This window comes from Vicia villosa, linkage group LG2 (genome assembly GCF_029867415.1).
Source record: "Vicia villosa cultivar HV-30 ecotype Madison, WI linkage group LG2, Vvil1.0, whole genome shotgun sequence".
In the NCBI taxonomy this organism is placed as follows: domain Eukaryota; kingdom Viridiplantae; phylum Streptophyta; class Magnoliopsida; order Fabales; family Fabaceae; genus Vicia; species Vicia villosa.
The window spans coordinates 118,272,044-118,284,954 of NC_081181.1; the positions used below are offsets into that span (position 1 = coordinate 118,272,044).

The 12,911-nt window shown below is 34.8% G+C and overlaps 1 protein-coding gene across 1 annotated transcript; it reads right to left on the reverse strand.

The window, feature by feature from the left end:
• Positions 1-3,727: 3,727 nt before the first annotated feature.
• On the reverse strand, positions 3,728-7,279 carry LOC131646685 (probable LRR receptor-like serine/threonine-protein kinase At3g47570). Its single transcript, XM_058916661.1, has 3 exons — positions 4,570-7,279; positions 4,087-4,455; positions 3,728-3,920 (listed from the first exon to the last, which is right to left on the reverse strand). Exons 1-3 carry the CDS (start codon positions 7,238-7,240, stop codon positions 3,901-3,903), a joined length of 3,060 nt encoding a protein of 1,019 aa, XP_058772644.1. The 5' UTR covers positions 7,241-7,279; the 3' UTR covers positions 3,728-3,900.
• Positions 7,280-12,911: the final 5,632 nt, after the last annotated feature.

The window sequence follows — 12,911 nt, forward strand, 5'->3', positions numbered from 1 at the left end:
GAAATCTACATATCAAAGGTTACTACCAATGTCTTAAATTACCACATATTCCAAATACTAACAGAAATTATAATAGAATGTGTAATAGTAGTAATACTTGCATAAATGTATCACAATTATGTTATTATTGACCTATTTAAAACATACAATGTGTGGTTATATGATGAATTGATTGCCAACAAATTGTGTTTACTATATGCAAACTATATGTAACTTGCATTAGGTTATAAAAAAATTGTGGTTATATCATGAATTTATCTAAACTTTCATTAGATTATCAAAAATGATTATGACACTTTCATTGAATTAGAGTAGCAACTATTGCAACTATCATTTTATGTTCTTTTGCCAAATATTTCAGCACAGTCATGAAATTCAAGTCTTGCACTTTAATTACTATATCAATGTAAAATATCACATTTAAGTCTTGAACTTTCTTAACTTCATGTTTCATACTGTTACAAATAGGCTAATAGTATATTCTATGTTTGGCGGTACTTTCTACAGTACTTAAAAACTAAGTTTTTTTTGTTAAAAAGTTGACTTATATTCTAAAATTATTTAAACCATCTTTGACCAAATACTCTTTGTTAGTAGAAAAACATATGCAATTTGTATTACACTGCTGTTTGTTATATGGCATTTGAATTATGATTTGGTCATACAATTCATAAATTTATAAGTTGTAGATTCCACACAATAAAGCAAGACAACACAAATTTATAAGTTGTAGATTTCATACAATTCAAATTTGGTCATATATCATTGGGTTTTCGTAGCAAGGCAACAGAGTCTTTTCTATACCCACAATAAAGCTCAAACATATGCTTCAATAAATACTACACGTTTAATTGTTCCTTGGTCTTTTGCTTCTTCCTAAGGCTATGCACCAGCAGCTTGCGTCACCAACTGAGAGCTCAATACTTTTATTTTAGCTTCCCCAAATATAATGTAGATCTCAGAATTTGGACTTTTGAATACATTGGGTTTTTAGATGAAAAAAAGAATTTGAGGAAGAAAATAGTTTTTTTAGAAGCCATAAAATTACATAAATCACCAGAGTAATATATGTAACAACTAAAATTTTTTTCCTCTTGTTTGTGACTCGACTAACACCAGTTACGGGTTTCAATCTGAGCATCAACATTGCTTTTTTGACTCTTTTTCTTACTTCAGCTTTGCTTTGAACTCTCAACACCACCTGCATCTCAAAGTCCAACAAAATTGATTATGAAATATATCAAGACAGAGCATGCAAATCCCAACCAAATTAAATACAACACAAATAGAAAACTCTTCTTCTGCAATAGTTATTATGAAACGACACCGACATTAAAACAACTATAGTGCACATTGTCATTTTGGGAAACATAAGGTTTAAAAGTCAGAATGTCATATATTAAAATGTCAATCTTTGAGACTAAAAGCTGCAATCTGCAATAACAACAACAAAACTTTATCTCATAGCTACATCCCGAATATGACAAGCGAAATTGAAAACTTAATGTTTTCCCATGAATATTGTGTTTTGAGACTCAATTTTATAAATAAAATTAATATTGCAAGATAGTCAGACGTTTTATTGAATTAGCAAATATCTACAAGAATCATAAGAGAGGTTATTAGAACAATGCAAAAACTCAAGTAACAATGTTTAGATAGTTGCATGACTTTTCCATCAAAATTCAAACACTGCTTTCAATATTAAGTTTTGTTGGTATATTGGATCTTCAGAGAGTGTAAAATACTCAACAAAAATAAAAAACAGAATATTGAAAGATGTAAAATTATACGACTTTTTATTCAACGGAAAAATTAATCAAACCTGTATTCGAGCATGGGCAGCAAGACGGTGATGAGTAAGGTATAATTTGTGTTCCCTCTTCAGCTGTAATTTCTGTTCCAACAAATAGATTACCTTGTCATATTTCTTCTTTTCCATTGAAAGTTTCAGAAATACTAAGAAAAACAAACTAATATGAGCCTGTTTTAAAACATGATTAAAGAAAATGATATGATTGATACTTTTAATTAATATGAGAAACCTCCATGAATAAATTTATACTATAACCTGTGTACCTGAGCATCTAGACCAAATGCATTTCTTCTTATCACATCCTTCAAGTGTGCCTTACACCAAAGCGAAGAAACAATGTTTTAAAAATCATAACACCAAGAAGCAAACTCAAATTAAATCATAACACTATGGATCTAAGAATATGAAGGAGTGAAAAAAATGAAGGAGTGAAAAAACGAAGAAGAAAGATAAGGAAACGATGCCCGCCGAATCGGCTGGAGATGGAGAAACGGTGGTCGCCTCCAAGATGATAGAAACCAAATGACAAAGACCATGAGATTTTGAGATTGGAGTGGTCGACGACATCGCTAGGGTTTGTGGCTGCGCTAGGGTTTGTGGAGAAAACAGAGAAGAGAGAAGACAGAAGACGAAGAGAAAGAGGAAAGAGGAAAGAGAAGATAGAGAGAAAGAGAAAGAGGAAAAGGAAAGAGATAGAGAAAACAGAGAGAGAATGAGAAAAGAAAAAGTGAAATTTGAAATTTGAAATTAGACCAATGGGAATCTAACACTTGTTGAAAAAGGTGAAAAATTTGTGTTGTATTTAGTTGATTACTAAAATGCCCTTTTTCATTTGTAAATGCGCTAGGGTTTGTGGAGAAAACAGAGAAGAGAGAAGACAGAAGACGAAGAGAAAGAGGAAAGAGGAAAGAGAAGATAGAGAGAAAGAGAAAGAGGAAAAGGAAAGAGATAGAGAAAACAGAGAGAGAATGAGAAAAGAAAAAGTGAAATTTGAAATTTGAAATTAGACCAATGGGAATCTAACACTTGTTGAAAAAGGTGAAAAATTTGTGTTGTATTTAGTTGATTACTAAAATGCCCTTTTTCATTTGTAAATGCAATTTTTGCAAGGGACAAATTAGTCAGTTAGGTCAATTGATTAGTATATGTTAGATATAGTAGATATAGTAGATATGGAAATGCAAACCCTTGACAAGAACTACACAAGGTTTTGACAGCTGAATCAAGTTTTGGTGAAGAAATTAATTCTTAAATAGCTGAATTTGAAATCTGAACATATGGAAGTTGTTATATTGCCATTATAAGAGAGAACTAGTTAGAACCTCGTGGTCATTTCTTAAAGGTCCTTTGTATTGGACCGTACCATAATTACATTTGTTTAAAATCATATACTCCAAACTTTCTCAAACATTTATTGATGATTGTTATATAATTCAATATGGCAAGGTAAGCTTTACAATTTGTAGTATGATGCATTTGACAAATTGTTCTGACTAAAGAAAAAAATGTTGCAGGTTATTTGCTAAGATTGTATCTGTTTCATTTACTTTTCTACCTTTCTCCTCCCAAATTATGAAAATCTATGTTATGTTGATTTAGCGCAACCATGGTTTTAGTCCCTTCAATTTGGGTTATCACTTATTTTATCATATTCCAAGTATTCAATTGATTTGTATCTTTATCTCTGTAGGATGTTGGACATTCCATTTTGAGAGCTTATTACAAATAGTTGTTACACCAAACAGAAGTAGAGTTTGGTGCATTAATAGAGAGGCTATTCTAATATGATATTGCAATTCATTTACAATTGCAATTTGTAAGGGAACTGAAATACATGATAGAGATATGAAGATAAATATGGAAGAAATATCAATTCTCACATTATTGAATTAGAAAACAATACAACATTACTTATTTAGAGCAACTAGTATTATAGGCAAAAGTACATTAAACACAAACACACAAAATCAAATGCTGCTAAATGATTTCGGTCAATAAGAAAAATATGAAACTAAACATTGCCACATATGTTGCTTTCTTCAAGATCATTCAGTTACTCAGCAGCAGCGCATCAAGCTGAATTACTAATTATAAGTGCGAACACCTGCAATGTACAAATCAAGAAAAAGTTCATTATTACCATTGTATTTTGTAGTTTAGGAATTTTGAAATGAAGACTATGAAGATAAAGATTAAATTCTAATTCCAAAAGAACTTAATGACTTGTTAATGATTCAAAGAAACATTAAAAAAATATTAATTTATCTCACCTGTAAGAGAAGTCTTTTTGATTATGCTAAGCTCTCTAGTAACTTCCACAATATTCAATCTATCTTTCGGTGATTCCATTGAACAAAACAGTCCAATCCTGAATAGGGAAATTAAGCACTCATCAAGATTTGGAATCATATTCTCACGATTTCTATTTTGTATTTCTACTTCTCCATCTTTTGGTAGAAGATTCGGGTCCAAAATCTTTATAAGATTATTAGGAAATGATATTGCGACAAAGTTATGAAGATTTTGGCCATCTTCAAAAACTTCATCTGTGGGTCTTTTACCGGTAAGCATTTCCAGAATCAGGATTCCAAAGCTATACATGTCACCGCATGTAGACACTTGAGAGCCCATTCCATACTCTAAAACATTCAGCAAAAGTTGTTAATACTATATCACTAATAAACTATTAAGTATGCACCAAAACCTAAAAGAATTCAAAGAAACAATATAAGATTCTTGAATTTAGGTCATACCTGGAGGAGCATAGCCAACAATCCCTTTTATTCCGATTGAACTTGTATCCTTATGAGAAGTACTGTTAATGGCGGAGACAAGTCTTGCTATGCCAAAATCACTCACATGAGCAACCATGTCATCATCAAGAAGTACATTACTTGGCTTTAGATCACAATGAAGGATCAACTGTTCACATTCTTGATGAAGATAGTGTAGTGCCAAAGCAACATCGATAATGATGTTGATTCGATGAGCAAGGTCCAATGTTGTTTGACTCTCCGCATTTAAAACATTTGAATGCAACCATTGTTCTAGGCTTCCATTTTTCATGTAATCAAAAACTAGAGCTTTAAATTCTTGACCTTTATAATCTGAACTAGAACAACATGTTATAATCTTAACCAAATTTCGGTGACGTATATTTTTGAGTGCATTGCATTCAAGAAGAAAACTCTTGTGAGCTCCCTTCTTTTGAAGATTCAGAACCTTTATGGCAACAAAATTGTCTTCGGACACAAGGTTTCCTTTGTACACAGAACCAAAACTTCCTGATCCAATCAAGTTTGTAATCGAGAATCCATTGGTTCCTCGATGTAAGTCTCGATACGAAACCTTATGTAGTTGATCAAGTGTTGGTGAATCCAAAGATCGTTTGTGGTTTCTTTTCCTCAACCAATAAATAGTTAGAAAAATTGAAAGTATGAGAAGAAAAGAAAACACGCCAATAGCTTCCAATATGAACTTATGGTACTTTCTGTGTTTCCTATCCTTGACGGAGCATGTTGGCAGGCGCATCTGTGGAATACCTCCACAAAGTTTTTTGTTTCCAATCATTGCTACTTGGGTTGCATTTCCAAAGACACCAGATATTGGTACCTCACCTTCCAACATGTTAAAAGAAACATTCAAGTATGTTAAACCCGAGATGTTCTGTATAACATCAGGAATTGAACCAGCCAATTGATTTTTCGAAAGGTCTAAATATTGAAGACCTTTGAGGGAAGACAAAGAGGATGGTATTGTTCCGTTGAAGGAGTTATCTTGCAAAAGAAGGTATTCTAAGCTTATGCACTCACCAATAGATATTGGAATATCTCCTGACAATTGATTATTGGAGGCATCTAGCTTACCAATATTTTTTAACATACCCACTTGTCCTGGTAAGCTACCACTCAAAGAGTTGTGTGACAAGTCCAATAAATTTGTTAAAGATAATAGATTAAAAACCTCTGAAGGGATGGCTCCTTTAAGCTTGTTCTGTGAAAGATCTAGATATTGCAGCTTTTGACAGTTTCCTATGCTTGGAGGAATATTTCCTCCAAACATATTACCATGTAATTCCAAAAGATACAATTGACTAAGATTACTTAAAAAGGGTGGTATATCTCCTGATAACTTGTTTCCGCTCAAAGTTAACTTTTGCATCTTTTGGAACTTCCCAAAAGCAGTGGGAATATTTCCTTCAAATTGGTTAAAGTCAACGTACAATAAAAATAAATTTACTAGACATCCTAACTCAGAGGGAATTTTTCCTGAAATCATATTAGATGCAAGATCTAGGTTTTCAAGCTTAGTGGATAAACTTCCTACAGAGTTTGGCAGAATGCCTCCAAAATTATTAAAGGCGATACTAAACGTGTTTAGTATACTACAGTTTGTCAAATATTTAAAAAACTCCAAATCCTTAGTTGAATTGCTACCTAAACTGTTAAATTCCAAATTGAGTGTTTGTAAATTTTTTAGCCTTCCTAAACTTGGAACTTGTCCTACAAAATGATTTTCACTAATATCAAAACCTATAATGGAAGATGCATTTACTATGGAAGTAGGGATTGGGCCTGAAAATTGATTTCCTGAAATGACAAAAGTGTGGAGATTGGGGAGGGTGTTGAACATGTTGAGTGGAAGAGAGCCATGAAACCTATTACCTGTCAAGGCAAGTATAGTAACGGATGAAATGGTACCAAGACAGGAAGGAATGGTACCAGAAAATTTGTTCTCACCCAAAAGTAATTGTGACAAGTTTTTAAGATGACAAATTTCTTGTGGAATATCTCCTTGCATATTGTTAGAGTTACACGAAAAACCCATTAAGCCTGAAAGATTCCCTAGGAATGAAGAGATTCCACCCGTTAAATTGTTTCCATAAACAGTGAAATTTTGAAGCTTTTTCAAAGATCCAATTTCTGTTGGTATTTTACCAATTAGATTGTTGTTATCCAAGAATAAGCTGGCGAGATTGGAGCAATATGTCAAGTTTGTAGGAATTTGACCTGCAAACGAGTTATTGGTGAGAGAAAGTCGTTGCAATTGTTGCAACTGACCTAACTCCTGTGGAATTTCTCCAAAGAAGCTGTTGTTCCTAAGGTGGAGAATTTTCAGAAAAGAGAGATTGCCAACATGGGGAGATAAAGATCCATGTAATTCAGATCCATCTAAGTTCAACTCTATAACTCTTTCATGCACTGGGTTGCATGTGATTCCAAACCACTTGCAGAAGTGGGTGGAAGAATTCCAACATTCAAGAGTTCTATATGGATCAGTGGTTATTGATTCTTTGAATTTGAGCAATGACAAATGATCTGTTTGGTTTCCTAATGTCACTGCCACAATTTTGTTTGAAGCAAAACAAAGAAAAAACAGATGAAGGTATAAAAGTGTAGGTGACAAGAGAGAAAAAGGCTTCATTTGGCTTAGAAAGAAAGGTTTTATGGTATTTAGTTTTTGTATGTGTTGGATAGTTATGAGAGAATAGAGAGGAAGAATGCATTTAAATACTGGTAGAAGAATGGTGAGTTTAAATTTTTTATTAACTTCACCAAAAAAAAAGAAACAAGAAATTAAATTCAAAAGTCAAGTGAATTGATTAAAGAGAGAGAAGCACGGCACATGGGAGATTAAAACTCAGTGACAGTGCAATTTGAGTTACAGGATGAGTAATTATTATTTCTCATATATAATCCAAGTAATTTATTATTTTTTTAATCATCTAATATAAACAACTTAATCTCTTATTATTTTTTAATAATCTAAATTTCATAATAATAAAAATTATAAGTAAATATAAAATTATATTAAAATAATAAAATTTATTATTTAATAATAATATATTTATATTAAAGGTTATTTCTTAAATAAAGTCTCAAATTGGAACTTTACATAAAACATGATATAATTGAAAGGCAAAATAATTGTAAAAAAATTTTATATATATTTCATAAACCCGGATAAATATTTGACCCTATTAGATAGTATAATAATATATAAAAATGAAACAACTTTATAATATGATGGATATGGTACCAATCGTCAGTTGTTTCAGTGGTGATTGACGTTGAATTTGGTAGGGAGAATCACGGTTTGAGCCCCTGCAACTATGATCAAAAGGAAACTGGAACCACTTGATGTCAGAACTAACTCCCAAACCGGAATAATTCGGTAGTGATAAACCAAAAAAAAAAAAAGGCTACCAGGTGTTTGCAACATTTTTTTATATTTTTTTTATAAAAAATAATAATTGTTCATAAGTTATTATTATTTGTAAATTTATAATTAAAAAAAGAAATGACTTATAAATAGCATAAATATTGTTAATCTTATTTATTATATTTTAATTCACTTAGAGTGTGTTTGGTTCGAGGTAGAGCGAGGGAATGGGAGGGGAGGGGATGGAATATTTAAAATGAAATGTGTTTGGCTCAATTTTTAGAAGGGGAGGGGAGAGGAGCAAAATCCCTCCAAATGACACTTTTTGCGTTTGTTACCCTAGGATTTCGACTTACCAATAAATGGGCAACTGGGGCTTAAAATTGGTAATTGGGCCTCAATTTGGTAAAAAGGCCCTAAATTGGTAATTGGGCCTCAATTAAATAATTACATTGCCATTTGGGACGAAGTGGTTCGACTAAGTAATGCTTAGTAGTCGAAGCTGTTCGACTAGAAAGATTATCAGAGGCTTCAGCGTTCCACCAAAAGTATGCGAAGACTTAAGAATTTTGCTGCAGAAACTGAAGTGGAAGTCGAGAGGCATTAGAAGTTAAAAGGAGACGGTTATTAGCAGTTACAAGAGACGCGTGGAGGTCTCACAGTTGAAGATCTTGCATGTCGAAGACATGTGTTGACTGATCATCAGTCAACCGTTATAAGTAGTTATTTTATTTTACTATTAAAGCAAGTTCAATAGGAACAATTTAGGGGTCCGCATTTTCTACATACACACAAGTAAACTCAAATCTCTGTGCAAAAATGAGTAAAGAGTGCAACTTTGGAATGTACGTATGCGTACCAGTTTAATTAATGCAATCATTTTACGTTATATTTCATATTTCAGTGCACATTTACTGCTTTTTTTATTGCTTTGATTTGCTTTAAAGCCTTTAATTTCAGTGTTTACTTTTACTTTAAAGTCACTGTTGCATTCAATACAAACCAGATACACATAATATAACAAAATAAAGCAATTAGTCCTGGAGTATTCTAGTTGATCCCGCAAAAGTAACCTTTAAAAAGGAAACTAGCGCTTGTTTACCATTTTTCTGGGTAAACAAATTGGCACACCCGGTGGGACATGTCAATTGTTGTTTGTTTTATATTTGTTAGTATAATAGTTATGTATGATATTAAGAAGTGGTCGGAAATTAACTAACATGGCTGAAGTTAATACAAATAATTCTGATCTTTCTGGAAATCAAGGGGTTGTTCTGACCGGAACAACACCACAAAATGCCGCAGATTCATCCCCAGTTAGAATAACAAATACTGGTGGATCGACGGCAGCAATATTGGTATCATCACCAATGAATGTACGGTCACCGTTTAATCCATTACGACCTCCGTTTCATGGAATGATGCCTCCACCAGGTTTTAACCCTCAGTTTGGAATGCCCACGTCTATGATGCAAGGTTTGCACACAAATCCTTCATTATATTCTGACAGCATGATGGCTACAAGCACATCAAATCCAGGAGGTCGACCTATAGGCATAGGATATAATCACCAGGCTTTGCCATCTTTAAGTACTACGTCAATGTTGTCAATTCGACAACAAATAGACGAAAGTAGTCATGAAATGGTGAATGCCCTTACTCAACAAATGGGAACTGTTTTTACTCCCATGATAAATAACACGAACCAAAGTTATGAAATATTGGCTGGACAAATGGCCAGAATTGCAGATTTCTTTGGAGCGCCCCCACAACCAAACCTTTCGACTACTCAAGGGTCGAATGTGAGAGGGGTCGAACCTATAGGACAAGGAGATCAAATTGAGCAAGAGGTCCCTAGATTAGTACAAAGGCATCAAGATGCTGACCAGGTTCTTAGGAACATCCAGCAAGATGTCAATGTTGGACACAATAATATCTCTAATGTAGTCGAACAAATTTTAGTTCAGAATGGAATAAATGTAGGTTTGCATAGACCAAATTTCGTTTCCCCGTTGTCAGAATATGTAAGGCAAACAGAGTTGCCTAGGGGGTGGAAAGTCCCAAAATTCACCAAATTTGCTGGTGAGACTGGCGAGTCGACGGTCGAACATATTACTAGGTTCCAGACAGAGGCTGGAGAAATAGCAAACAATGAAAATCTAAAGATGAAGTATTTTCCAAGTTCTTTAACAAAAAATGCATTTACTTGGTTCACGACCTTATCTCCCCAATCTTTGTTCTCATGGAACCAATTAGAACGATTGTTCCATAAACAATTTTATATGGGACAGTCGAAAATTAGTTTGAAAGAATTAACTGGAGTTAGGCGAAAGGGTACAGAACCAGTCGATGACTATCTAAACCGTTTTAGGTTACTGAAAGCTAGATGTTTCACACAAATTCCTGAACATGAGTTAGTCGAAATGGCTGCAGGTGGGTTAGATTATTCCATAAGAAAGAAATTAGACACCCAACATTTGAGAGATATGGCACAACTGGCAGATAGAGTACGCCAGGTCGAAAGGCTAAAAGCTGAAAAAGCCAGAGCTAGTAAATATCATAAGAAAGAAAAAATAGCTTATGTTACTACAAGTGAGTTCGACTCTAATAGCGATAGTGAATACGAAGAGGGAGAGGTCAACGTGGCTGAATTAAAGCCAGGGCCACCATATATCTGTAAATTGCTCAAACCTTCAAAAGATAAAAATCTGGTTGAAAGTAAAAATGAAAAATTTTCTAGTAAAACGTATTCATTTGATATAACAAAATGTGATGAAATATTTGATTTGTTGGTTTCTGATGGGCAAATCATTGTACCCCCAGGACTTAAAAATCCTCCTTTTGAACAAAAGAAAAAAAAGGGGATTTTGTAAATTTCATAATTTCTTGTGTCATAAAACTTCTCAATGTGTCCTTTTCAGGGATTTGGTGCAAAAAGCTTTGAAAGAAGGAAGGCTACAGTTTGGAGAAAAGCCAAAGTCATCAATGCAAGTTGATACTGATCCTTTGCAAGTCGAAGAGGGTCACTATACAGAGCTTGCTGATGTGATGATGGTCGAGACTACTGATGGTTTCGTTAGAAAGCAAAACGGCGCTACTGATGGCAAAGTTTTGAACATGGTTTATCCTGAACCAAAAGAAAGTCTTTTGAAATTCCTTGAGAGATGCCACAATAACAACTCTCAAGTTGGATTATGCCCAAGGTGTGATGCTGTTTTCAATGTCGATGCTGCAAACAAAGTGAGGTTCGACCCTCGTCGAGGCAAGAATCGTCAATTCATGTATACAGGAGAAAACAGTGGTCAAAGGGCTGGAGAATACAGGAAGATGTTTGAAAAACCAAGGACTTTCCGTCCCAAGACGGATGTCCCTGAAGACAAATGGGTGAAACCCATTAACTTCAGAGGTAAACGTCCAGAATGGCAGATTCAAGGCGCTGGGACCAATGCTGAAGGCTCTTGGACGGATAGTGGATCTAAAAGAAAAGATTACATATCTCCAAACTACAAAGGAAAGAACCCCATGACTCGAACGCAGTGGAGGCGTTACCAAAGAAGCCATAAGAATGGACAAGAAGGTTCGAAAATAGTGCAGGCAGGATTTTCTCACTATCAGTCAAAACCTTTTCACAGGAAGTTGACTGAGGAACAGGCTAAAATAGCAAATGAAAGATTAGCTGCTGGAATGATACTGGGAAAAAAACTCATCAAAGAACTAGTTGATGATGATGCTCCGGCTCTCAATACGGAGAAAGAGCCTGAATATTCTCCAATGTCGGACGAAGAAGTCGACGACAACTTTGACATAGAGTCAGATGAGTTGTTGATTGACTGTGGAATCGTCTATGTACTTCCAGCAGAGTTCGACAGGGTATCTGAGGTATCTGAGAACGAAGATGGTTTTCTTCCTGACGAGAATGTGGAAGAAACGCCTGTCTGTTACTATGTAATGGAGAAAGGAGTGGTAGAAGAACAGAAGGCTGTGTTTGAGAGGCCAGGTCAAGGGATGAAGTACCACTTGAAACCCCTATTCATAAGGGCAAAAGTGGATGGGGTACCGATAAACAAAGTGTTTGTCGATGGTGGAGCTGCCGTGAACCTAATGCCCTACTCCTCCCTCCAGAAAGTGGGAAAGTCTGATAAAGACTTAAGACCCCATAATATGGTACTGTCGAATTATGAGGGCAAGACAAGTGGAATACTTGGAGTAATTCAAGTAAAACTAGCTGTTGGTTCGACTGTCAGGTCAACCATCTTCATGGTGATCGCATCTCAGGCAAATTTTAAATTGCTCCTGGGTCGGGAATGGATCCATGGTATTGGGGCAGTTCCTTCCACCTTACATCAGCGTGTGGCCATTTGGAGACCAGATGGTATAGTGGAGAATATTGAAGCTGACCAAAGTTATTACAAAACTGAAAGTGGTCGCAGACACTTCGACCAGCATCTGGCAAATGTAGCTCCTTGCTACAAAGCAGAAGATGTGTATCCTTCTGATGAAAGTGTGTCTAAGTATCTGAACTTAGACCCAAATTATGGTTTCATTTGGAATAAAGAAGATCCTAATGAACCATTGAATCATGAAAGTCCTCCAGAGCAGAGGACAACAGTCAAAGATGATGACCACTGAGTCAGAATACCTGGCTCGAATAACGGCGTATTTGGCCGAAAACAAAGAAAGAACGACTTTAGAAGCCGAACTAGAGAAAAATATGGCTATTGAGGCCATGATAGTAAAAAATGAAAACAATCAAGAAGTCGATCACCAGGTTGAAAGATTTGATGGAATATTCGATGACGAGCCTTTAGGTTTCGAAATGGATCCAGCAGGATCAGTAAAAAGAATGCAAGCTCAAGATCCCCTGGAAGAAATCGATCTGGGTGATGGAATCCGTAAAAGGCCTACATATGTAAGCACGAAGCTTGCGGGTGAT

Coding starts and splice junctions, on each gene's coding strand:
- LOC131646685 (XM_058916661.1), bottom strand. CDS start 7,240: ATGAAGCCTTTTTCTCTCTTGTCACCTACACTTTTATACCTTCATCTG. Junction 4,456..4,569: donor TGTTGGCTATGCTCCTCCAG/GTATGACCTAAA, acceptor TGAATGTTTTAG/AGTATGGAATGGGCTCTCAA. Junction 3,921..4,086: donor CAAAAAGACTTCTCTTACAG/GTGAGATAAATT, acceptor TGTACATTGCAG/GTGTTCGCACTTATAATTAG.